Raw genomic sequence first — 23,089 nt, forward strand, 5'->3', positions numbered from 1 at the left:
GTTGCAGAGGCTGGCTACTGGTACCAGTAGCAGCTGGAATACGCGTCGCGCGTCGACATCAGGCAAGGCTGGCTGGACCCCGCTACTGAGTGTTTTCCAGTGGATGTGCTAGTGGACGTTGGCACTCTAGGGTAGGCAGGTATCTACCGAAAATGCCACCGTTCAATGTGACCTGCTTCTGATAATACGCACTCTACTCCGTACAGAGCATGAAATGACTCTCAAGATAATTTGAATAGTACTTTGAGACATTTTGGTCGGTTTCATATTTTCCAACTCATTTAAACAATGATCTTGTGGATGGTTGACTGAGTATAGGGCAAATAAAGCTGCATTTTGTTAGACTCCGCACTTGGTTGCAGCAACGGTCAGGTGGCGTGGCCGATCTGTGGCCAGCTCTGCGCCTCTCATTGTCAACTGCATAGTCTTCCGTTTACGTGGAGGAATTGCGTTGCGGGCTTGGCGGGAGGCTTTGCCAGCCCGGGTTACCTCCGCCTAAACGAGGCTGCCCATCAGGCTGCGCGATGGCGAGCTCGACAACCCCCTCTTCGCCAAGAAGCGTGCTTGCCTTTGCCATCTTCCGATGCCTCCACCATTCTTTAATCTACCATGGCTATTCTGGAAACGTTCATGACTTCGCTGCCAGGCTGCTCTTGGGGCGGCGCCGTGTCTCTGACTTTGACCGTGGCGGTAGCCTTGTCAGTCGGTGCAAGGCTACAGAAGTACTGGCGCCTCCGACACTTTGACGGGCCGCTTCTTGCCGGCTTCTCACGCCTTTGGCTTCTCCGGACAGTGTGGAGTGGCAAGGCCCATCTCGAATTTTGGGACGTGGTTTGCAAATACGGTATGAACATAGTCTGGCCGTTCTGGCCATTTCCCCAGGAGATATACACGAGACCTATAGCCTCTGATTGTACTGGTCCAAAGGTTCCATTGCGCGTGTCGGACCAAACGATTTGGTTACGAGCGATCCTGAGCTTGTAAAGCACATGTACAATGTCCGATCCGACTACAGGCGTTCGAGCTGGTATGATGGTATGAGATTTGATCCGACCAAGGATAACTTACTATCCTTGCGAAATGAGGACGCGCACAAGGACCTGAGAGCGAAAATGGCGGCCGGGGTGAGCTTTGTCTTCTGAATCGGGCAGCATGTACTGTAGAGGCCAGCTTGGCTGTTGCTAACCTGTTCCAAGTACTCCGGCCGTGAAGTTGACGGGCTAGAGCTCAAAGTTGACAAAAACATTAACCGGTTTATGGACCTGCTTGCCAAGTACGCCGACAACGACAAGATCCTAGACTTGGGACGTAAGGTTCAGTATTTCACATTGGATGTCATTTCGGACATTGCTTTTGACAAGCCGTTTGGCTTCCTCGAGACGGACTCTGATGTCTACAGATACATCGAAGCCACTGAAACTGCTCTTCCCATGGTCATGATAACGACTGTCGTTCCGGGATTAGTCAAACTGCTAGCCTCGCGGCTTCTGAAAAGGGCTCTGCCCTCTGAGACAGATGCATTTGGGTTTGGAAGAGTAATACGGTATGCCTAGCAGGATGAACCTAGCCTTCCATCGAGCAGCATGTAATTCCCGGCTCACATATTGTTGCCAGGATTGCGAAAGGTGTAGCGGCAGAGCGCTTTGGTAAACACCGCAAGGTTCAGAACGACATGCTCGGCTCATTTGTAGCGCACGGATTGAGTCAATCAGAGACAGAGTCCGAGATCCTTCTTCAAATGTACACACCCGCTGCTCTATGCGTTCTCTGGCCTGATAGCTAACCCGTCTGTAAGTGTTGCTGGTTCCGACACCACAGCTACCGCCATCCGTTCCACGCTACTTTACGTTGCTACGAACCCGCAAGTTCTCGCCAGAATGCGTCAAGAGTTTGAGGATGCTCATCTCCCGAGCTTCATCATTACTGACGAGACAGCACGTTCCATGCCCTATCTGCAGGCGGTCATCAAAGAGGGACTGCGCATCTTCCCGCCCGCCGGCGGCCTCATGGCCAAGGAGGCCCCACAAGGAGGCCACCACTGGAAAGGAGTCTTTATCCCTGGCGGTACGCGCGTTGGATCATGCGTTTGGGGCATATTTAGACGACAGGATATCTGGGGCAACGATGCCAATGAATTTCGTCCAGAACGTTGGTTGGACAGCGCACCAGACAAGCTCCAGCGAATGGAGGGAACGCTCGAGCTGATATTCAGCTATGGGCGCTGGAAGTGTCTCGGTCGCCCGATTGCGGTCATGGAGTTGAATAAAATATTCGTACAGGTAAGTGTCCTGTTATAAAACATGGATCGCGCGGTGGTGCAACCATTCTGACGTGATGGAACAGATTCTGCGGCAGTTTGAGGTTTCGATATGCGACCCGACAAATCCTTGGAAAGTGTACAACTGTGGCATATTTTCGCAAAGCGACTTTTACGTGAGGTTCAGAAGACGATGGTAAACGTATCAAACTAGTCATGTTGCCAAGGGCTTTTTATTAGACTGGGCGGCCAAGATGTTTTCTGTTCTTGTTAAGCTACTTGAAAAATGATGAAAATGAGCGGAAGGGAAAACCGAAAGGAGTCAAAATAAGTAAGCAAGATTGATAAAATGGAATTAGAATAGTGCAAATAACTTAAAAGATGCACAAGTCACTGCTTCTACCTGAAAGGCGCCTTTTTGTCGTCACCCACTTGCCTTGTAGGGCTGCCAAGAGGCGCTGGAAATCCCACGTGTTGCCGCTAAAATTAAGCTAGCAGCCGCCGTAGATTGTGTCTCAGGTAACTACGGAGGTAATAGCCCGCTGCTTTTCCCCCTCAAGTGCAGACAGGCCGATTGCCAAGCTGGCCACTATCAAATCGACAGGGGCATCTCCTATTCGCCGGTGACTCAATTGAATAAATCCAATACTGGTAGAAACCGTGCCTGGGTTTGCTGACTGGCGTCGATGAGGCTCGAGAATACCGCGCCACCATCTACATTGACAGATAGCGTTGGGATTCAACTCCACCACGCAGAGTGAATCCTGCGCTTCTCTTGTCAGAACCCTCATGGCGTCTTTGCTTTCTTGTTATTCTTTACTCCTGGCAGCCGGCAGCAACCCGTCTGCGGCATTCAACCTGTTGCCTGGTTTTAGTCTTCGAACATTTCCGTCTCCGCGAACTCGGTGCGCTAGCAGGCAAGCTCTCTAGTCTTCTCCGCAGCAGCTGCCACCTACCCTCTAAGGAAGCCACTCCGGCTCTTCGCAATATTAGAAGCCGGCAGATATCCATTGGTTTAGTTGCCGGGATGGGGAAGATGCTATGTCTACGCCAGCTCGGTTAAAGTTCCCGCCTTGAAAATATGCTCAACTGCCACACGGCATAGTGCAGCCCTTAACAGAAGTATAGGCCTTTGTGAAAGTTTCCGAGACAGGGGCCGTCAGCAGGGCCTTATTTAGCAGTTGCCCAAAGTACGCCGTGCTGATTAAGATCACAGACGGATATGTTCCGAGATTAGGTATGGTCTGCTCCTGCGGCGTCGACCAGCGCTCACTTTTCTAAACTAGGAGCGTCCCGGGTTGGACGGATCTTCATGGCTGCAGATCACTAGCTGCAGCCCACCATCTTAGCAGCCCCTACTTTTGACCAACAAGGCAGGACCTTGGCTCTCACCTCTGTTATTCCCATGCATACCCCATAGCTGAAATAGCTTTCATGTTATTGCTAATTCGCTTGATACTTTCGCGTACGATGGAGGGAAAAGGTGACGTTCGACGCAACTTCACAATTAACCCCCTTGGGCATGGATAACAAGATTCCACGGCAAAAGCGGAATTTGATGATCAGCCCCTGATTGCATGCCATGATTGTCTTCACAAGGGACGTGAGCCTGCCATGGTAAGTTAGCCGCCTTTATCACTTTGCTAGGCTGGCCCGTTGAACAGGGAGCGAAACTGAGAATGGCAGTCAATACTGCGACGGAAAGCGACCATCCGACGGCCTCGCATGGATATCCTCCTGTCGAGCGCCTGGCGTAGTCTGTATTAGGCAGGTAATGCAACAGCGTTTGAGCATAAGCACAACTCTAACACAACCATCAATATACCCGAAGCCTTTATTTAATAAGATCTACAGTGGTCTAGAAGCCACGATTTATATGAAACGATGTGAGAGGCTCGATTCGGTCTTCGGCTTGCCAGTCTCGAAACCGAGACTGAAAACCCATCGTCGCCATTGTTGGCCTCCACATCGGCATTACCATCTTGTGGCGATTCTCAAAACAATGGTCTGTGCAGCCCGAAATAAGCGTCTTTACGCTTGCTCAGCACTTAAAAACGGTTGCGTGGAGGTCCCCGCGTCCAACCAGCCCGGATCTTGGTAGTGCTGACTAGGACAAGGACAACTCTGCCAAGACGGCCTTGGCGATTTCGGGCAAGTCACATCGGACATAATGTCGTTTGCGCGACTGAGAATGGCTTTTCTCCCGTCTCTTGGCAGCGATCGGCAACATAGTCTTCAGTAGTCTTCAGGGCGAAGCAAGCGACTGCCAAATATGGAAGCTACTTGGAGCCCATGCTGTGAATAGCGTCGTTTCCCCCCTGTGATGCCGGCCAACTGGCAACGGTGTATAGTCGCTCTGTCATCTATAAAAGCTTCAGTTGCGCCGCTTCTTGAACAATGTTTTAACCATCAAGGTGCGCATCATCAACAGCTTCTCATACTCTTTCATCAAGGCCTCAACCACCCCTCACAGTCACAATGAAGTTCTTCACCCTCGCCGCTGCTCTTGCCTCCGTGGCTGTTGCTGCCCCCTCTGCTGCCCCCTCCCCCCTTGATGTCAAGATTGAGTCTGCTGGCAACTCTGGCGAGGTCAAGGCCACCATCACCAACACTGGCAAGGACAACCTCAAGATCTTCAAGCATGGCACCATCTTTGACAATGCTCACACCGAAAAGGCCTCCATCGCGGCTAATGGTAAGCTCAAGCCCGGCGCAGGATACCAAAGACATAGGAAAAAGCCAACTAACATGCGTTCAACAGGCAGCAACGTCGAGTTCCAGGGTCTGCGCCTTCGCCTCAGCACTGAGAACCTGACCGACGACGACTTCCAAAAGATTGACGCCGGCCAGTCCGTCGAGGTCACCTTCCACCTCGCCGAGACGCACGATCTCTCCGCCGGCGGCAAGTACTCCGTCTCTTCCACCGGCGTCTTGTCGTACGCCGACGAGGCCGACAACAAGCTGATTGGCTCCGTCCCGTACGCCTCCAACGCCATCGAGGCCGAGGTCGACGGCGCCGTCGCCCAGGCCGTTCACAGCGCCATCCAGGCTCGCTACGAGAAGCGCACCCACGTCCAGAGCGACTGCACCGGCGACCGCAAGACGGGCACCATCAACGCGCTCAAGAACTGCGTGTCCCTGTCCAACGCGGCCGCGCAGGCCGCCAAGTCCGGCTCTGCCAGCAAGGTCGAGGAGTACTTCAAGTCGTCCTCGTCGAACACCCGCAACACCATTGTCAACGTCTTCACCAAGACGGCGCGGGAGTGCGGCTCGACCAACGGCGGCGCCTCGCGCTACTACTGCACCGACCAGTTTGGCGGCTGCGGCGGCCGCGTCCTCGCCTACACCCAGCCCTCGCGCAGCCTCATGGTCTACTGCGACCTCTACTGGAACGATCTGCCCAACCTGACCAGCGGCTGCCACCGCCAGGACCAGTCCACCACCACCCTCCACGAGATGACCCATCTCAGCGAGGTCGCCGGCACCCGGGACAACGGCTACGGCTACGACAACATCCGCAAGCTGTCCACCCAGCAGAGCCTGACCAACGCCGACAGCTACGCCATGTTTGCCAACGCTATCTACGCCCGCTGCTAAGCAAGACGGATGGCGCAATAATGGCCAGTCTTTTCAGAATGAGACATGATGTGCGGGAGAGCACCGTTATATACTAGCGGGGAAAGGTTGAAGTGTAAAAAGACAGAAAATGATGGTCGTGGCCGATGGGCCGGGACATCTAGTACATATCAATGAAACATCATACGAAGTATATGAACTTTAACTTGCTAGCTTAAATGTTTCTTTTGCCGTGATTCAGAAAGTGACACAGGAGATGTGCAGCTTTGCTCTCTTATCTTGCCGCTTGCAACTGCCGTCGCTGCATTGTGACTACAAGATGCGGTATCATAGGCCAGCTGATGATGGGACATATTGGACATACTAGTAAGCAGGCCGATCATTCGATGATCTCCAGAGGGCCCTACTTGAAAATTTAAGACAAAAGTCATGCATACGAAGAGCTGGCAGCATTTCGTTGGAGGAATCCGCGATCGTTCAGGGGTCGTAAAGGTTGCGTATGGAAGCCAGCGATGGCGCAATTGGCGCCATCGCGCCATCGCAGTAGAAAGGCTCAAGGATAGGGGTGCCGTGGGACCCCGTCTCAACTCTCTCCACCGCAGCTTGCATATCAAGGCCATGCATAGTTTTCACAAGAGATCTGTTCTGGTGCGTTTTATCCATGTCTTGCCCTAGTTCGTGGGTTGCGCTGCCTTGGCAGGCTGGTGTAAGAGAGCCCGGTCCTTATTGCAGCAACACGAACCAGAGCAGGCGACTTCGGCGAAGTGACTTGCAGCTCCACTGCTAAAAGGACGAGATACACGATGGATCCATCTCGTAACAGAGCCTTAGCCACCACAGCTCTAGGTGGGAAGCCGAATCACGGTCACTACTATCTCAGGGCCAATGGCGGATGAGCCTCGAGGGCGGCGTAAAAGCTCAATGAGGTGTGGAACGCTCGGAGATGAAGTGCTGAAAAAATTGCACGTAATCTCAAGTTAGCGTAGAAACTACAAATGCAAGTAGTTTACTGAAATTCTGGTTCGTCAAGGCCGTAGACTGGCGGCCCTTCGTTCATTTACCATGACCCCAGAGTGACGAGTACTGCCCAAAGCTGAAGCCAAATCTTATGCGTGTAATTTGCTTTTCATTAGTGGAATTTTGAGAATGCGTCGGCTTTGATAGTCGTGTATGAGACATTACGCGCAAAGCTTGTGAATTGAGTTAGAGGGCTTGAAGTTCTTCCAAGTCACACCGTAGATCGTCACGCAGTGCAACCTGTAACCTATCAACTGCATGCACGGACCGCTACCCCAACATTCAAAGTGCTTTTCAAATGGTAAGACAGTTGATATTAGATTCATAAGATAATAGGGCAAGTATCGTCCGCAGCTGACACGCTCAACGCCGGCAAAGTGAGGTACTGACGGGGCCTAAACCGGGCTGCTATTAGCCCGAGATCATGTGAGGATGAGGTGTAGTACACATTTACCAGATTGAGAAGGGGGTGTTAGTATGCACTGATTTTTGGAGCTGAGCGTGCAATTAGAGCCCGTTCGTAACCCGGAGCAAGCTTGTTACCGAAACGGCTGGTTCGTCAACTGCAACATTTCGAGGTGCCCACTCGCCAAGCTTGCGAAACAATTGACAATGGGCATTTGGTTTATGATACACCCAAAAAGTCTCGGGAGAGAAAGACCAATACTCTCGAGCCCTGTGCTTAGCCACATTTTCTGTCTACCTGGTTGGAACCAGTTTAGATACACCCTAGATGAACGCAAGTTTCTGGATATATCATTATTCAGATGTAGTCCACGTGTCGTACGCCTGAATACCACGCTTGAGGATGAATATATGAATCTTGGAAGGCCGAGTGTTGAGGATTGGACACTTTTGAGCGAGAAGTAGCTACGAGTGGTTGCGTCGCAGTTCCAAAGACCTTCATGTAGTACATAGCTGCACGGTCGCGCAAGGGCATAACTACCAAAAAAATACCGATGGCCATTGATATAAATGTAAAGGAAAGATTGGGAGAAATGAGGAAAATTCACATACCAGGAAAAAAACACCAATTTTCCGATTTATCAGAGTGGCGTCTATTTTCATCACCCAAAGTCAGGAAATCGAAAGATTGTACGCGTCTAAGCAGCTTACTGGGGGCCTTTAGGCTCTGTGTTTGGGTTTGTAATCCTCGTAGAATTCTTACTGAGCAGTCGCTGAGCCAAAAAGGCGGCTTCCAAGGCAGCTAAACGTATGCGTCGCTGGCGGAATCCGCTGGCGCGCGCGGCTGCTTACAATTAAGCTTCACCCATCGGTGCTCGCTGTTCGCGACGGATTCGGGCGTTGGTAAAGGTAGGCCGAACTTACTCTAAACTTGTCCTTGGAGGTTTAACATAAATACGCAAGCCGGAGGAACTCTTAATTCTTTCAGTAAACTGTTTCTCTACACATAGCCGCATCTCATATTTGCATCTTCTTTGAGCCTCTCATCGCACCAAAATATACAGTAATATACGGAGTTCCGCCATGCCGAATCCAAAGCCAATTCTCATCTCGGGCGGTGGCCTCTCATCTCTTCTCCTCGGCCAATCCCTGCTCCGCTCCAAGGTCCCTTTTCAGATTTTCGAACGAGATGCATCCTTCATCTTCCGCGCACAAGGCTACAGACTACGCCTCTCAGCCGAGGGCCTCGACGCCGTGGAATCGGTGCTCAGCCCCGAAATGTGGGATCTCTTCTGGGACAAGAGCGGCAAGACGGGCGGCATGGGATTCGCCTCGCTCAACGCCATCACCGGCGAGACGATAGAGGAGAACCTGACTGTCGGCAGCAGCGGCCTGTCGTCGCGCGGCGGCAAGGTGGTCGGCATGGCGCGCGGCGACATGCGCCAGCTATTCGCAAAGGGCCTCGAGGACCACATCCGGTGGAGCAAAAAGGTGACGGGCTACGAGCTGACGGACGACGGCGTCCGCGCCGTCTTCCAGGACGGCTCCAAGTCGGACGAGGGCGCCATGCTGATTGCCGGAGACGGCATCTACTCCAAGATTGCGCAGCAGGTGTCGGGCGGGAAGCTCAAGACGTACGACACCGGCGCGCGGGGCATCCACGGGCAGGCGCCCACGACGGCCTTCAAGGGTCTCGGCGAGGGCGTCTTTGCGATTCGCGGGCCCGACGGCGTGAGCATCATCACCAACGTCCGGCCCGGCGAGATGGACGACGCCAGCCTCGAGTTTGGCTGGACCATGTCGGGCCGCCCGGGGACCATCAACGCGCCCAACGACGACTACAGCATCGTCGGCGGCGAGGCCGCGGCCCTGGCCAAGGACCTCGTCAAGGACTGGCACCCGCGCTTCAAGCCGCTCGTGGAGCAGATGCGCGCAGAAGAGGCCGCGTTTTGGAAGATTACCTGCTCCACGCCGTCTGGCGTGCCGGAGTGGCCCAACGCGCCGCGGGTAACGGTCATTGGCGACGCCGCGCACAGCATGACGCCGGCAGGCGGGCTCGGTGCCAACACGGCGCTGCGAGACTCGGCTCTGCTGGGCCGCCTGATTGGCGAGGCCAAGGGCTTCAAGGAGGGGCTCACGGCGGCGTATGAAAAGGAAATGCGTGTATACGGCAGCGAGGCGGTGGGACAGAGCTACGGTTTGGCGAGCAAACAGTTTGGCATTCACATTGACGAGGACAAGACAAAGCTGGCTTGGTAGGTTTAGACGGCTCTAGGCACGTACCATGAATATTCGCATATACTTAGACAGTACGCTGCAGTAATAGCAACTCCTCTTTAAAATTTATTATACATTTTTGCTTATTTACAATTGAAGTTGTAAATATATTGAAATGTCAAATTCGGTACTGCTCTTTGGCGCAGGCCATCATCCTTGCATGACAGGGTGCTCACTTTCGGCTAGCTCGTGGCTCCCTAGACATGCAGTTCGCCTGTTGCAGTTTGCAGGGGGGAAGCAAGTGGAATAATTAGGTTCCAGACGGCAGGGTCAGGTCGTCGGAGATTTACATCCAAGTCCCTGCAAGCATGCCCGTGTCTTTCAATAGTTGATGCAGCGTGGCGGCAACGTGCAGCGAGAGCTGCGCCGGATGGCTAGAGTTGGAAGTGCCGATGAATCACGTCATGATGGCGTTGAGACTGGACGGCAGCCATCGCATCAAACAACACTGGCGCTGGTTTTTAGGTGTGGCTAATAAAAGGTTAGCAGACACGGTAGACTAACAGTCGATGTCTGCCACGGCCCACGATCGTCTCGCTGTGGCCTGTTGAGGCCTAGATTGCCGGCAGGGCGGAACAGCGAGGCTGGCGGTTTCCGGTGCTGTGTAGCGGCACGTGCTCGGAGTTGCAGCGCCGTGCATCACCGTGCAGTGCAGCACGGTGAAGTGCCGTGCAGGTGATTGGATTGATTACACATCTGCTCTGCTTTGTTCTGGCTGGGATTGCCTGAAGAAGCATATTGCCAGCCGAAGTGGATCCCTGCAGCTGCAGCTGAGTGGCAGAACAAGAAGCCTCTGTGGGGGCCGAGATAAGGACTTGGAATCGAGGTTTGCAGCTCTGATTGGTCCAGATCTCTTCATGCACGCCGCCATTGGTGCAATTTAAGCTCAGCCCCGCAGCCACGCCTCAGCCTCTTGTGCGAGACAGGCTGCTGATTGCTAAGCATCCAGACAGACAGCCTGTTCCGTGGTCGCTGGTAGGGCGCGGGGCACACCAGCTGGCTCAACAGCCTGTCTCAGTCTCTCTGCACGAGTCTGGGGGCTTTTTCGGGGGACCTGGGTCTGGCCACAGTGTCTCGGTCCGTCGAAAATTATCCTAAATACTGAATACCTACCTATGTGTTCGTTACGTTGCTTGGTTAGGTATACCCGCTGTAAGACCCACTGAAAGGCAGGCAAATCAAGGCGGCCCTCCCACTCAACCACTGTTTGCGGTCTCAAGGCTCGCTGTGACCCCCCAGGGGCCCCCATAGTGCCCCCCAGTGGCTCCCCAACTCCCCTAGAAGCCCTCGGCTATGCTTTTCTGGCTGCCAGCGCCCGCAAACTCGGAACTGTGGACTGTACGCTCCGTGACCCAGACGTTATCGGAGCCCCTCGGCGAGCGAAAAAGTCCGCAAAAGACTCATTTGACCAGCTAATCCACCACCACCGCCCCGCGATTTCTCTCTCCGCAAACAACCACGAACCCTTTTCCTTCATCACCACACACGACGAACCAGTCTGATCATTTGGCGACACTGCTCCGACGGAATTACCATCATCGAATCTTGCACCTTGGCGACGAGCCCGATTTGCGACCGACATCTTTGCCACCAAAGCCCCGCAACCATCGTCACTGCACTGTCTTTCTGCGGACTGGATTATTCGACAGCGTGATTGATTCTATCCATCCCCGAAATCGACAAGCATTAGCAAAATTGCCGGAAACTACCAGCGGCACAGGACTCGAGAAAGACGACGAAAATGTCCAACTACAACGGCCGACACGGTCCCAACGTGTCCAACTACCTCCGGGACCTCAACACCATCTCTCCCCAAGAAGGCTCTGTCGACGAAAACTTCAACATGGAGGGCGACCTTGCTCTCTTCACAAACACCGAGTTCTTCGATTTTGAGACGGGCCAAAACACCGATTTCCAGGCGCAACCCGTCAAGGAAACAACCCGTGCTACACCCGCCTCGTCTGATGATGTGAGCGCTGCTCCCTCTGTCCTGGGTGACATGCCCAACTTGGACTTCATCTCCAGTATGTGTTTTTCATTTTCTCTACATCTTGTTATCATTTGACTTCCCAAGCCCCATCTATCCCCATTCCCTGCGCTTTGTGCGAACCTGGTCACTGCACGTCTACCGGGCCAATCCGGGGCTGTCCCGCTACCACAGTTAGCGCGGCAGCGACCAAGGTTGGACTCGCAGGCCAGCGTTCAGCTTCACCCCTCCACGCCCACATCAGCTTATTACCAGGCTTGCATCTGTACCTCTGGCACAATATCCCCGCCTCCTTGCAAATTGCGACATGGCAGACTTGACGCGCCGTTATTGGAACAGCCAGCTGTCTGAACCAGCCTGTCATGGTGCTCGCTTGCACTGGAAGTGGGGCCAATGGACAGGTAGCCGGGGGCTTACAAATGGCGGGACCGATGGTGCAATATCTCGTGATGCCGGGGCCCCTCAGTCAACACAGCTAATCTGTGTTTGGCCGCACGGCCTCGGGGTTTGGAACGCAGATCGACTGCCTTCTTGATAAGGTCGTCATCTTGCTATGGTCCCTTTCCTTTTGTCTCCGGGCCTTCCAGCCATTCACTGCACCTTCACTTTGCATTCTTCTTTCTCTGCTTTCTTTATACTTGCTGTTGCGGTGCTTGCTTATACGGCAGCGCAATGCTATGCACCTCTAATAGCCGTTGACTAACACGGCCGCCCGCCATAGATGACTTTGCTTTCAACGAGTTCAACAACACATATGCGCCCCAGATGAACACCTTTGCCGAAGCCAACCACAATTTCCAGCCTCTGCAGCCCAACCATGGCGCGCAAATGCCTCAGCACGGTCCCCAGTACCACGCCGCTGCCGCTGCCGCCGCCGCGCGTTCCGGCGAGGCCAAGCACAAGGGCGAGCCCATTGCGCCCCAGACGCAGGCCCTGAACTTTGAGGAGGCCTCGCGCGTCGCCGCCGAGGAGGACAAGCGCCGCCGCAACACTGCCGCCAGCGCCCGCTTCCGCATCAAGAAGAAGCAGCGCGAGCAGGCCCTCGAGAAGTCGGCCAAGGACATGCAGAACAAGGTGTCGGACCTCGAGAACAAGGTTTCGCAGCTCGAGACGGAGAACAAGTGGCTCAAGAATCTGCTCGTCGAGAAGAACGAGGGCAACGAGGACATTTCGGCCCTGTGGAAGGAGTTCACCAAGCAGGCCGGCAGCAAGCTCTCCAAGGCCAGCGAGTCAAGTAGCGCCGCCGCCGTCAACGCCGAGCGGTAGTTCTGCGTACCCGTGGAGTGGGCTTGCAATGTCTCTGCTTCAACAGGCAAGACACGGGCTCACTACAGGAAGCACGACAAAAAGTTTAGAAAGCTTTTGACACCTTTTACTACAAGGATCTAAAGCTGGCGTTTTCTCTTGGTGGCATACCATCGATGGCATCCATCTTGGCTATCTTTTTTTTTTTTTTCTGTTTCGTTTTATATATATGGGAAAGCTTTTTTGTGTGATTCCTTCTTTGTCCCGACAACGTCGGCGCACGAAGATTCGGGACAAAGGGGACGGGATGGGACGGGGTCATGGGGGTAAAGCATGGGGTGGACTGAGCAGCGGGCGGTTCTGACCTTTGGACAGACTGTGGGACAGCCACGACGATGGGGATCTGGTTGGCAGTTTTTTTCTCTAACATGTTTAGATGAATATGTGTTAATGATGATTTTCCGCTATTATTATTTTATATATACATGATGTATGCATGGTGTATCTGCACCTGTGTTGGGACATGGATATACATCATCCTTCTGTACTTGTGCTGGGACCTGGACATGCGTAATGTATGCATGATGTATCTGTACTTGTACTGAGCCTCGCTGGAAGAAGCGATGAAGGACAGACGAAGAAGCTAAAGACGAGTGGATGAATTGTAAAACAATGTTCAACGCTATTCTAGTATACAATGTATCGTGACAATGGCTTTCCTGCCCAGCAGCTTGATCCTGCAAACAACTTGGAAGACTCTTTTCGCCGAGTAGGTGCATATCCGCCGCATCCGCCTCGCGTGTGGTGTGTGTGCGTACGTGTGTGCATGTATGCATGTCTACTGCGCGCCGCCCTCCTGCTCCTCATTCTGCTTCTTGAGCGCGTCCAGGCGCTGCTTGTTGCGCCTGCCCACCATGCGTACCGTCGTCTCGCGCTCCGCGTCCGTCATCTCCTTCCAGTTGGTGATGCGGGCGACGGTGCCGTCGACGTTGACGACGAGCGGGCCCAGCTCGGCGAGCCGGACCGTCGACCCCTCGCCGCTGACGTCGAGCGTGACGGGCGTTCCCTCACCGGGCGCGGGCAAGCCCTGCTGCTGTTTCTGGCTGCCGGCGGCGGACGTGTCCGTCTCGCCGTCTTTGGATGACAAGTACTGCGTGATGCCGGACATGGAAAAGGGGCGCCGGGGAGCGAGGCTGTGGCGGTGGAGGAGTGTCGGTGTTGGACGGCGCGGGTGATGACGCAGGGAGTGCCGGGCAAACGCTACCAAGGCGGTGCGGGGCATTGGGGAAACGCGATTGCTGGGCTGCCGATTGAAGATGGATTGCGATGCGGTGCGTGTACTGTGCTGCGTTGCTCGTGGCTGTGATGTTCTACAGGATTGTGGCTGCGATGGAGCGAGTTTTTGCATGGCTTGGCGATTTTGGCTCCGAGTGGGTTAGGTGTCTCGATGCGCTCTCGGCAGCCAGGGTCCGAGACAGGACTTGGGACATCATCAGAACAACCGATCACATCTGCGTCTTTTCGTCATACTGTGCAGACCGAAATATATACAGTCATAATGTTGCCTCCGCGGCCAATTGAAACGGTGACGTATTTCGGAGCATATTCCCCTTCATTAGGCGGTGCGATTCTCATACCAGTAGTAGCTCAGCAGCTGTCATTCATCCGAAGGCGTCGGTGAGACTTGCATGACGGGCTTTGTGGAGCACTGGGGATGGACTGCAGGATTTCTGCAGGATTTCTGCAGAAAATTCTGAGTAGGTCATTCTGTGCAACAGTGTCCTAATTCCTCCTTGCTAGGCAAAGGTTGTATCGGCACGCGATGCTTGTGCTGCTTGTGCTTGTTTCTTTCAGCCATTTGCGTCATGGGGCGCAAGGACACAACAAACGTCGGATGGAGCTCCCTGTTTGAAGCCCTCGGTGTACCATTTCTGTTTACAAACCATGTCGTAGTTTAATGCCTCAAGAAACAACAGCGTGATCAATTTCCGAATTGGCCCGGATTGACATCTAGAACTTATTATAGTCCTTGGCCTCCCGTAATGATGGTGAGAGAAATACGGTCCGGAGTCGCCGTGGCATCGAGGCTGCACCCCAAGCTACAGGGACCGGGCCGCGGATTGGCAGTGACCACTTTAATGCAGCTAGGCAACTAGGCCAGGGTGGTTTTGCAGGGAAGATGCGACCAATTTCTTCACCGATTCACCGTCCTGTTTCCGTGTTTGGGACTGGATGCGTTTTTATCGGTCTATTCGCGGCCGTGAGTCTAGGTCGAGGAAGATTGTGCATCGGGAAGCACTGATGGTAGCTGTGCGGCGCTGGCTCTTGGGTCTGGATGCGGCGCGTCCTCCATTCTGACCCCCATTTCGTCGTCTTGGTCGGCCCCTCTCTCGTCTCGATGCTGGTCGATCCTGGCTGTCCAACACAACCCCGGCATTGGCGCGTGCCGGATTCCCGACGCTTTGTGTGCGGTGCAGTGTGAGATTGTGCCATGGTAATTGAATGGCTGGATTCGAGGTGCGTGCGTGTGCAAGAGGATGGCGGAGCGCTGCGCCATGGAGCGAGGCATGGCGGAGACGAGGGGCATCACTGGTCGGCGGCTGGCAGCTGTCAGTTGGCAACAGTTTACGTTTGCTTTGGAGGGGCTCGCAGCTGGCGCTCGTCGGCCCTGGCTGGCAGGCCGCCAGTCGCCCAGAAAAATAAAATGGACGGCCCGGCCAGTTTAGAAGTCGGACCCTCATCAGCGCTGTTATTTTTTCCTGACTCGACTCTTCTCTCCCTCGCACCAACGTCTTTGTTGTTGATTCTCTTCTTTGCTTCTTCGTCGTTGCTTACGAGGCCATTTCGACCATCTCGTATTTCCTGCACGTCTAGTCTCGGTCAACAGTTGACCTGTAGCGTCTCGCCATCGTACCCCAACACACGTCGCATCACCAACACAGCTTCAAACACGCATAAACACCTTCGCCATGTTCAGCGGTCGCAAGTTTTCCTTCAACCGCCATACGGGCGCTCCCAAGCCCATGGCCAGACGCTTCTCCAACGCTGAGCCTGGCTCAAACGGTACGTTGTCTTGTCAAACAAGCAGTTTGTCCCCGCGCGTCCCGGAAGCCCGACGTCGCTGCCCAGCCCACAAGCTCCCTCGCCTCACCTAGCTGCTGAGCTGTGTGCTGCTAGCTCAGAGACAAGCTACCCCGCCAAAATCTCACAGAGCTCTGCAACGCCGGCGGGCAAGAGCCGAGACGAGCCACCCATAGATCCCAATATATTTTTTGTGCATGTAGAGAAACGTTGATTTATATGCTAATCTTCTCACGAAAAGAGGTCCAGTCCAAAGTCCATCGTCAGTTCCGTAATGCCCACGAAGGCCACATGCCCCATGCCGGCCTCGACGCCAGCCGTGCCTCCACCGGTGTTGTCTGGTGCACTGAGCGCGCCTGCGAGTATGGCTTCACGGAACACCCCGAAGAATGGGCCAACCTTGGTCAGGGTGCCCCAGAAGTCGAAGACGACATTGCCGGCTGTTTCCCTCGACCCAACACGATTGACATTTCCATGGCTGCCCGCGAGTACGGCCCCACCGCCGGCATCAAGCCCCTCCGCGAGGCCGTCGCCAACCTCTACAACGAGGCGCACCGCAAAGGCAAGGATAGCCAGTATACCTGGGAGAACGTTGCCATTGTCCCCGGTGGCCGCGCCGGTCTGATCCGTATCGCCGCCGTTCTCGGCACCTCGTATCTGTCCTTTTTCTTGCCCGACTACACGGCCTACAATGAAATGCTGAGCCTGTTCAAGAACGTATGTCAAGTGTTGCCCGGCAATTCTTTACCATGAAGAGTTGCACTGACATGCATAGTTTGCTGCCATTCCTGTTCCCCTCTCCGAAGAGGATGGCTACCATATCCATCCTGACAAGATTGCCGAGGAAATCTCCCGCGGTACCTCTGTCATCCTCACCTCGAACCCTCGAAACCCTACCGGCCGTGTCGTTGCCAACCCCGAACTTGCCGAGATTCAGGATATTTGCCGTGGCCGCGCCACTTTTATTAGCGACGAGTTCTACTCTGGTTACAACTACACTAGCAACTGCGACGGCACTACCATTTCTGCCGCCGAGAACGTCGAGGATGTCGACGAGGACGACGTCCTGATCATTGACGGTCTTACCAAGCGATTCAGACTCCCCGGTTGGAGAATTGCCTGGATTATTGGTCCCAAGGGTATGTGCAGCTTGCCGTTTTGACCGAGGATACCTGCTAACAGACGATAGAATACATTAGCGCGTTGGTATCCCCCATATCTGTCTTGAAAATAAATGATTCTGACTCTGTGTAGTATTGGCTCTTGCGGTAGCTATCTTGATGGTGGTGCCAACCACGCTTTCCAGGAGGCTGCCGTGCAGTTCCTTGAGCCCAAGCTTGTCCAGGAGGAAATGATTCACCTGCAGCGCCACTTCCGCGACAAGCGCGACTTTGTCGTCAAGCGCCTCCGCGAGATGGGATTCGTCATCAAATACGTTCCCGACTCTACCTTCTACCTGTAGGTGCCTCACGGGCTCCAAAAACTCTACCGATACTAACGAGCGCAGCTGGCTGAATCTGGAGGGTCTTCCCGACGCCATCTCCGACGGCCTCAACTTCTTCCAAGCCTGCTTGGAAGAAAAGGTTATTGTCGTGCCCGGCATCTTCTTCGATCTGAACCCCTCGCGCCGTCGTGACCTGTTCGACTCGCCGTGCCACCACTTTGTGCGCTTCTCGTACGGTCCCAGAATGGACGTACTGACCAAGGGCCTCGACCGCATCGAAACAGTCGTCAACAAGTACGTTCTGCATCCCTAATATTACCACCACCTCGGCGAACGCTAACAACAGTTTGTAGGTTCAAGAAGCAGGCCACCTCGTCTTAGACACGGTGGTGGCAGGGCTGATACTTGGAGTGGACCGCCCCTTATGAGTCTTTGGCAAATGAGTGCATGTTCTGAGTACGAATGATTGGTATTTTTACTGTGTCAGATTTAGGCTATATGAAGCTGGAATTGATTCCTCATAAATTTCGCCTCGTCACCCACCCCTAGCTTTGGCGCAGCCGAAAGTGTAAAAACTCGGCTAGCCGCCCGAACCCCACGAAGCCATCAGCTGCGATCTAGCCTGGCGAGGCGGAAATGTGGCAGACTGCAGGGTCTGTCTAAGCCCATCAGTTCGTGCTAAGAACAAGCCCAGATTCCATTTGTCTCATCACCCACTTCTGGCCGGTAAGGCACACTATGACACTAGAATCGGTCGCAAAGACTCGCTACGTTAGTGCATAGCCGTGTGGCTGTGCAAGACTGCGGCGGGTCGTCACAGCTTGTGGCGGGTGACCCTGAAAGACCGGGCGACCAAGTGGCATAACAAAAAAAAATCATCAAACAGAAGTTCTGCCAGATGGCGGAGACGGCAAATGCTGTAAGACTCTGCTGACCTTTGTGTACCGTGGGGCGGGCGCGTAGTAAATGGCTGTGACTGACAAGGTGAAGAAAGCCCAAAGTCACACCCAAGTGAGACTGGAAGGCGCCTGGTGAATGAGTGCCTTGTTCACGGCCATATAAGAGCACCCCTTTCCTTTGTACAATGGAAATTTCATCAAACACAACAAGAACAAAAGGATCAATTCTTGACCATCTCAGCACATCTTTGCTCAACCTATAAATACTTTGCCGAATCTCCCCTCGACAGACATTCCCTCCACCACCACTTCCTCAACCAACCACCCTCCATCAACATCACCTCTATAAACCTCAATTATATAATCAACCTCATGAGCGAGAAATTCAGATCTCTTTACCAGTCGGTAAAGAGAAATCGTACGCAGCAAGATTCAGACGATACCGATCACGAAATCAACAACGCCGAAGCCTCTCCTCCCACGGACGCTCCGCCGGCTTACACGCCTACGGCCCCCGCGGCTTCGTCCAGTCGCGCCAGCGCCGGCGCCACTACCGCCCTGGGGGACGATGACCGTTTTGCCTTTCTCTGTGACTTTGACACGGTCTTTCTCATCGACGACTCCGCATCCATGCGCCTTGATGCGAGCCCCACGGCCCGAGGCTCACGCTGGGACGAAGTCGCCGACGTGCTCCGCGCGGTGGCGCCCATCTGCGCCGCCCGCGACGACGACGGTCTCGACGTTTACTTTCTCAACCACCGATCGCCCAGCAGCCGCGTCGCGCCGCCCGGCAAAGCCCCTGGCGGGTACTACAACATCCGCGACGCCGCCGCGGTGACGCGCATGTTTGGCGCCACCCGGCCCGACGGCTACACGCCGACGGGCAAGCGTCTCGAGGAGATACTCGATGCCTACCTGAAGCGCCTGGAGGCGGCGCCCAGTCCCAAGAGCGTCAAGTCGATGAACGTCATCGTCATCACCGACGGCGACCCCACGGACGACCCCGCCGGCGTGCTCATCGAGGCGGCGCGCCACCTGAACCAGCTGAACGCCGGGGCGTCGCAGCTCGGCGTGCAGTTCTTCCAGGTCGGCCGGGACGCAAGGGCCAAGGAGGCCCTGCAGGAGCTGGACGACGGACTGTCGAAGCACTCGGGCAGGGACATTGTCGACGCGGTGACGTGGGACAATACGTCGCGCGGGGGACCTGGCTTGACTGCCGGGGGCGTCTTGAAGGTGGTGCTTGGCGCCGTCTCGAGACGACTGGACTGGAAGCCCATGGGTGGCGGGCGATAGATGGTCAATTATAGATTTTTTTTTTGGGAGTTTTTAATACTAATCGCAAGGTAATTGTTAGTTATATTCACTTTTGTTTTCTCTGCCTCGCCCGCATTCCTGATTGGTAAAGCTGATTTCTCGTGTGCTTGTACATTCCCCCGGACACAACAACTGGCGCATCTAGCGGGGTGGTGAGTTTGTTGGTAGGAGTAGAGCGACATGCCCAGCCTCAAAGTGAGATTTTCATTTTGTGTGACGGGAAAATGCGTCACCTGGTGTAAATCGAGAACGAGGGCGACAGCCGGCGCCGTGGCTCACACTGACAAGCCTCACTTACACGTCACACACATCCTGGGCAACCTCTCGCATTGCGTCGAGCAGCTTAACGCTTTGATTGGATACAGAAAAGCATTTACTTCAAGTAGCACGAATCCAAGTCTGCCTTGTTAAGCTTGCTCCCTTGCGTATTTTGGTACTCGTATTAAAAACCTGTGCTTATAAATTCATCTGTGCCCAGTTTCCGGCATCCTGACTATTTTTTGGAAAAAAGAAAAAGAATCCTCGTTTGGCAGCGAAACCCCAGCTCTGTCCCCAATCAACTCCAAAGAAACAGACCTTTTTTTTACCATAAAAATAGTTGCAATAATCCATTGTTCCCCTTTCTGCCACAAAAAGGACATTGCGCTTCTCAGTGCCCCAAGGCTGTTTGTGTGTGTGTGCGTGTGCGTGTGCTTGTTTGTAAAACCATAAACAAGATCCTGAGGGAAGCAAATGTGAAAAGCAACCGTCATTCTTTTTTGAACATGGCAACTCCGCAAATTGCAAGTTTAGAAAAAAAATAAAGCTCCTCATCCGCATTCCCCCTCCCCTTTAATGCATGCAAAAGACATCAGCCAGAGACACCGAGTGCGCCGAGATGTTTGTGCCCGTATCATTCCGGCATGTAATCACCGGCGTGGTGACGAGCGCGACACGCCAGTGCTTGGCCTGCAGCTCAAACGGGTCCATGCGCGGCCAGATGGGCAGCATCGACTGGCTCGAGAAGCGGCTGCCAATCTCGGGGAAGCGAAAGTCAAAGGTGAGGCGCGACGTGAGGATGCGCGCCGACAGCGCCCACGCGTGCTCGGCGACCTGTGCCATGTCGCGGCCGGCGTCGGCCGGGTTGGCGAGCCGGTTGAGCAGCGGCTGCAGGTTGGCGAGGAGCGTGCTGGTGATGTCGTCGACCTTGGCGCGGTGAAACGACGACGCCGAGAGGTCGTGCTCCCGCGCGAGGATGGCGTCGATGATGCCCGCCTGCCGGTCGAGAAGGGGCTGGCGGAAGGCGGATGGTTGACCTATATCATTTGGAAAAAGTACGTTAGCGAAATTGAGGGACGGGTAAGCCAACTCGGAGACACAAGAAGAACGGGGAACAACAATCAGACTCACCCAGCATCCTCTCCATGTCCCGCTCCAGCTCCATGAGCGAATAGGTCGACTCGTCGTCGGCGCCACTCCACGCGGCGGGCGTCCAGACGCGGTTCACAATGTAGTCAATCATGACGCGGGTGACGAGGCAGGCCTTGGAGTTCTCGTTGCGCAGGTGGTACTCGAGGTACGACGCGGCCTCGGCGCTCGACAGCGGGTGGTAGGTGGCCAGCAGGATGGGCCAGAGCGTCGTTGAGCTCATCTTCATCGACGACGCGTGGTCCGGCTGGCTGGCGTGGCGCTCGACAAACGCCCGGATCACGGCGTAAAAGTCCATGATGCCCTCGTGCCACGCCGCCACGGACCGCTCATTCATGTGCACCAGCGGCGCAATGTACGATGAGGCCGAGGGGGGTGCGGGTGCGACGGGGATCACGCTGCTGCTGCTGCTGCTGCTGCTGCCGAAGGCGCTTACCATGGCATTGACGTTGCTGTGGTGGTTATTGTGGTGGTTATGGTTGTGGTTATTGCTCAGACTCACGCCGCCGCCGGTGGTGTCGGAGCCAGCAGACGGAGGAGCTTCCTTCAGACGGCCATAGCGGCCACGCGAAGCAGCAGTCGGGGTGCGAGGATAATAGTCACGCGGGTTACTGTTGCCATGGTTGTTTGGGGGAGCAGCAGCGGTGGCGGTACCATTGGTGAACGAGGCGGGCGCATGACGACCACCGCCGACGCCGTTGTTGCTATTGCCATTGCCATTGCCATGATCGCCGGCCGAAGGGTTCCAGGGATAAAACTCGGCGGCACTGGGGCTGAAGCGAGAGTTGTTTTGATTCTGGGCCGTCTTGCGCCCGGCGGATGAGCCGCCGCGACTAAAGGAAGACACGGCAAAGCTACCGACACCACCAACCCCTCCTCCACCGCTCATGGATGGGCCACACGAGTTGACTGCAGGTTGCGATAGCGGCGGCGGAGGCTGATCCCAGGGCGCAGACGCTGAAGCTGGGTTGCCTCCTCTGCGAGCAGCATACGGCGCGGCCGAAGGTGGACGCGCAGGGCCGCTGGCACCACGCAGACTGCCAATGGGCAGCTGCGCCGAGGGTCGCGCGTAAAAGTCAGGCGAGGTCATGCCGTTATTGTCCAGGTCGTTGTTGGAACGGCCATAGTCCTGCCGCATGTCTGCAGAGATATTGCTGCTGCTGGCGACGCGGCTGATGTTTTGCCGAAGAGAGATGAGCGCACCTTGTGCGACGGGAAATCCATCGGCCGAGTCTCGAAGTGTCTCGATTGCACGAGAGAGGGACTGCTCGTCGGGATGCTTCATGACCCAAAGGGAACGTCGCCCGTTGACTTGCTCTTCCAGATGCTTATTTGTCTCCTTGAGGGCCTGTAAAAACCTGTCAGTATACCGGTATTCTTGTACAAAGGCTCGACCAGAGCATGTAATTACCTTGATCAGCTCGGCCGTTTCCTCGTTGCTCTGACGAGCGTGGCTGCCATTCGATCTCTGCTCGTCCATCTGGGCTTTATTGTCCGTCTCCTCCTTGAGCTGCGCTTGCAGCGTTTGAATCGTGTTGCACTGGTCGTCGATCCGCGCCTTTGCAATATTCGCCTCGATGCTCATGCGCGCGACCGCCTTGTCCGTATCCTCTTGGTCGAGCGTCAAGTTCATGACGGCATTCACCAGGTCGCTCGTCTCGCGGCTGATGATTTGCCCAACCTCCTGCAGCTGCAGGACAATCTCGGAGGATTCGGCCGACGCAACGCCCGGCATGCGACGCAGCGACTGCTGAATCTTGACGAGGATCTGCTGCATTGCGCGCGACTTTTCGAAAGCAGCCTAAGGAAAAGAGTCAGCAATATATTCGGCCCTGGCAAAGAAAAAGTTTTTGCAGGGTGGCTTACATGGTTTTTGGACATTTGCTTTATTTTCTCAGCGCGTGGCTGGCCGGCGAGCGGCGTTGAGAAGCTCACGGAGAGCATGCTGTCCACAGAGTCTCGTTTCTCAGCGTCGGGGACGATTTGCGAGGCGGGTTTCAAGACAGCCCCGTCGACTCCTAATTCGTAGTCTGAGCCGATGGTGGATGATTCGGCCACGCTCATAGTGTCGCTAACTCGGAAGGACAGTGAACAGAAGCGGCTCGGGTGCTTGCGTGGTTGTATTACACGGACAGGGTGCGGCAAACACCCGCTCTCATCTTCTTCAGCGTGGGGGGTTC

General features: G+C 54.8%; 8 protein-coding genes across 8 annotated transcripts; 6 read left to right on the forward strand and 2 right to left on the reverse strand.

Moving 5' to 3' along the window:
- Window positions 1-609: 609 nt before the first annotated feature.
- LMH87_003419 (uncharacterized protein) lies at window positions 610-2,457 on the forward strand (the record flags this gene model as incomplete). Its single annotated transcript, XM_056192835.1, has 6 exons — window positions 610-844; window positions 928-1,124; window positions 1,197-1,543; window positions 1,615-1,740; window positions 1,796-2,279; window positions 2,344-2,457. 6 exons carry the CDS (start codon window positions 610-612, stop codon window positions 2,455-2,457), a joined length of 1,503 nt encoding a protein of 500 aa, XP_056048208.1.
- A 2,278-nt stretch (window positions 2,458-4,735) lies between these two features.
- LMH87_003420 (uncharacterized protein) lies at window positions 4,736-5,854 on the forward strand (the record flags this gene model as incomplete). The annotated part of the gene is made up of 2 exons (XM_056192846.1): window positions 4,736-4,952; window positions 5,019-5,854. The coding sequence occupies 2 exons, from the start codon at window positions 4,736-4,738 to the stop codon at window positions 5,852-5,854; spliced, it is 1,053 nt and encodes a 350-aa protein (XP_056048209.1).
- A 2,484-nt stretch (window positions 5,855-8,338) lies between these two features.
- Window positions 8,339-9,514, forward strand: LMH87_003421 (uncharacterized protein; the record flags this gene model as incomplete). The annotated part of the gene is made up of 1 exon (XM_056192857.1): window positions 8,339-9,514. One exon carries the CDS (start codon window positions 8,339-8,341, stop codon window positions 9,512-9,514), a length of 1,176 nt encoding a protein of 391 aa, XP_056048210.1.
- Window positions 9,515-11,273: 1,759 nt separating this feature from the next.
- LMH87_003422 (uncharacterized protein) lies at window positions 11,274-12,785 on the forward strand (the record flags this gene model as incomplete). The annotated part of the gene is made up of 2 exons (XM_056192868.1): window positions 11,274-11,556; window positions 12,241-12,785. The coding sequence occupies 2 exons, from the start codon at window positions 11,274-11,276 to the stop codon at window positions 12,783-12,785; spliced, it is 828 nt and encodes a 275-aa protein (XP_056048211.1).
- An 817-nt stretch (window positions 12,786-13,602) lies between these two features.
- On the reverse strand, window positions 13,603-14,172 carry LMH87_003423 (uncharacterized protein; the record flags this gene model as incomplete). The annotated part of the gene is made up of 1 exon (XM_056192879.1): window positions 13,603-14,172. One exon carries the CDS (start codon window positions 14,170-14,172, stop codon window positions 13,603-13,605), a length of 570 nt encoding a protein of 189 aa, XP_056048212.1.
- A 1,561-nt stretch (window positions 14,173-15,733) lies between these two features.
- Window positions 15,734-17,670, forward strand: LMH87_003424 (uncharacterized protein; the record flags this gene model as incomplete). Its single annotated transcript, XM_056192890.1, has 7 exons — window positions 15,734-15,827; window positions 16,087-16,562; window positions 16,621-16,984; window positions 17,035-17,047; window positions 17,100-17,303; window positions 17,353-17,583; window positions 17,643-17,670. 7 exons carry the CDS (start codon window positions 15,734-15,736, stop codon window positions 17,668-17,670), a joined length of 1,410 nt encoding a protein of 469 aa, XP_056048213.1.
- An 890-nt stretch (window positions 17,671-18,560) lies between these two features.
- LMH87_003425 (uncharacterized protein) lies at window positions 18,561-19,481 on the forward strand (the record flags this gene model as incomplete). Its single annotated transcript, XM_056192901.1, has 1 exon — window positions 18,561-19,481. The coding sequence occupies one exon, from the start codon at window positions 18,561-18,563 to the stop codon at window positions 19,479-19,481; it is 921 nt and encodes a 306-aa protein (XP_056048214.1).
- Window positions 19,482-20,333: 852 nt separating this feature from the next.
- On the reverse strand, window positions 20,334-22,973 carry LMH87_003426 (uncharacterized protein; the record flags this gene model as incomplete). The annotated part of the gene is made up of 4 exons (XM_056192913.1): window positions 20,334-20,797; window positions 20,892-22,257; window positions 22,321-22,710; window positions 22,776-22,973. The coding sequence occupies 4 exons, from the start codon at window positions 22,971-22,973 to the stop codon at window positions 20,334-20,336; spliced, it is 2,418 nt and encodes an 805-aa protein (XP_056048215.1).
- Window positions 22,974-23,089: the final 116 nt, after the last annotated feature.

Source organism: Akanthomyces muscarius, chromosome 2 (assembly GCF_028009165.1).
Source record: "Akanthomyces muscarius strain Ve6 chromosome 2, whole genome shotgun sequence".
Taxonomy (NCBI): domain Eukaryota; kingdom Fungi; phylum Ascomycota; class Sordariomycetes; order Hypocreales; family Cordycipitaceae; genus Akanthomyces; species Akanthomyces muscarius.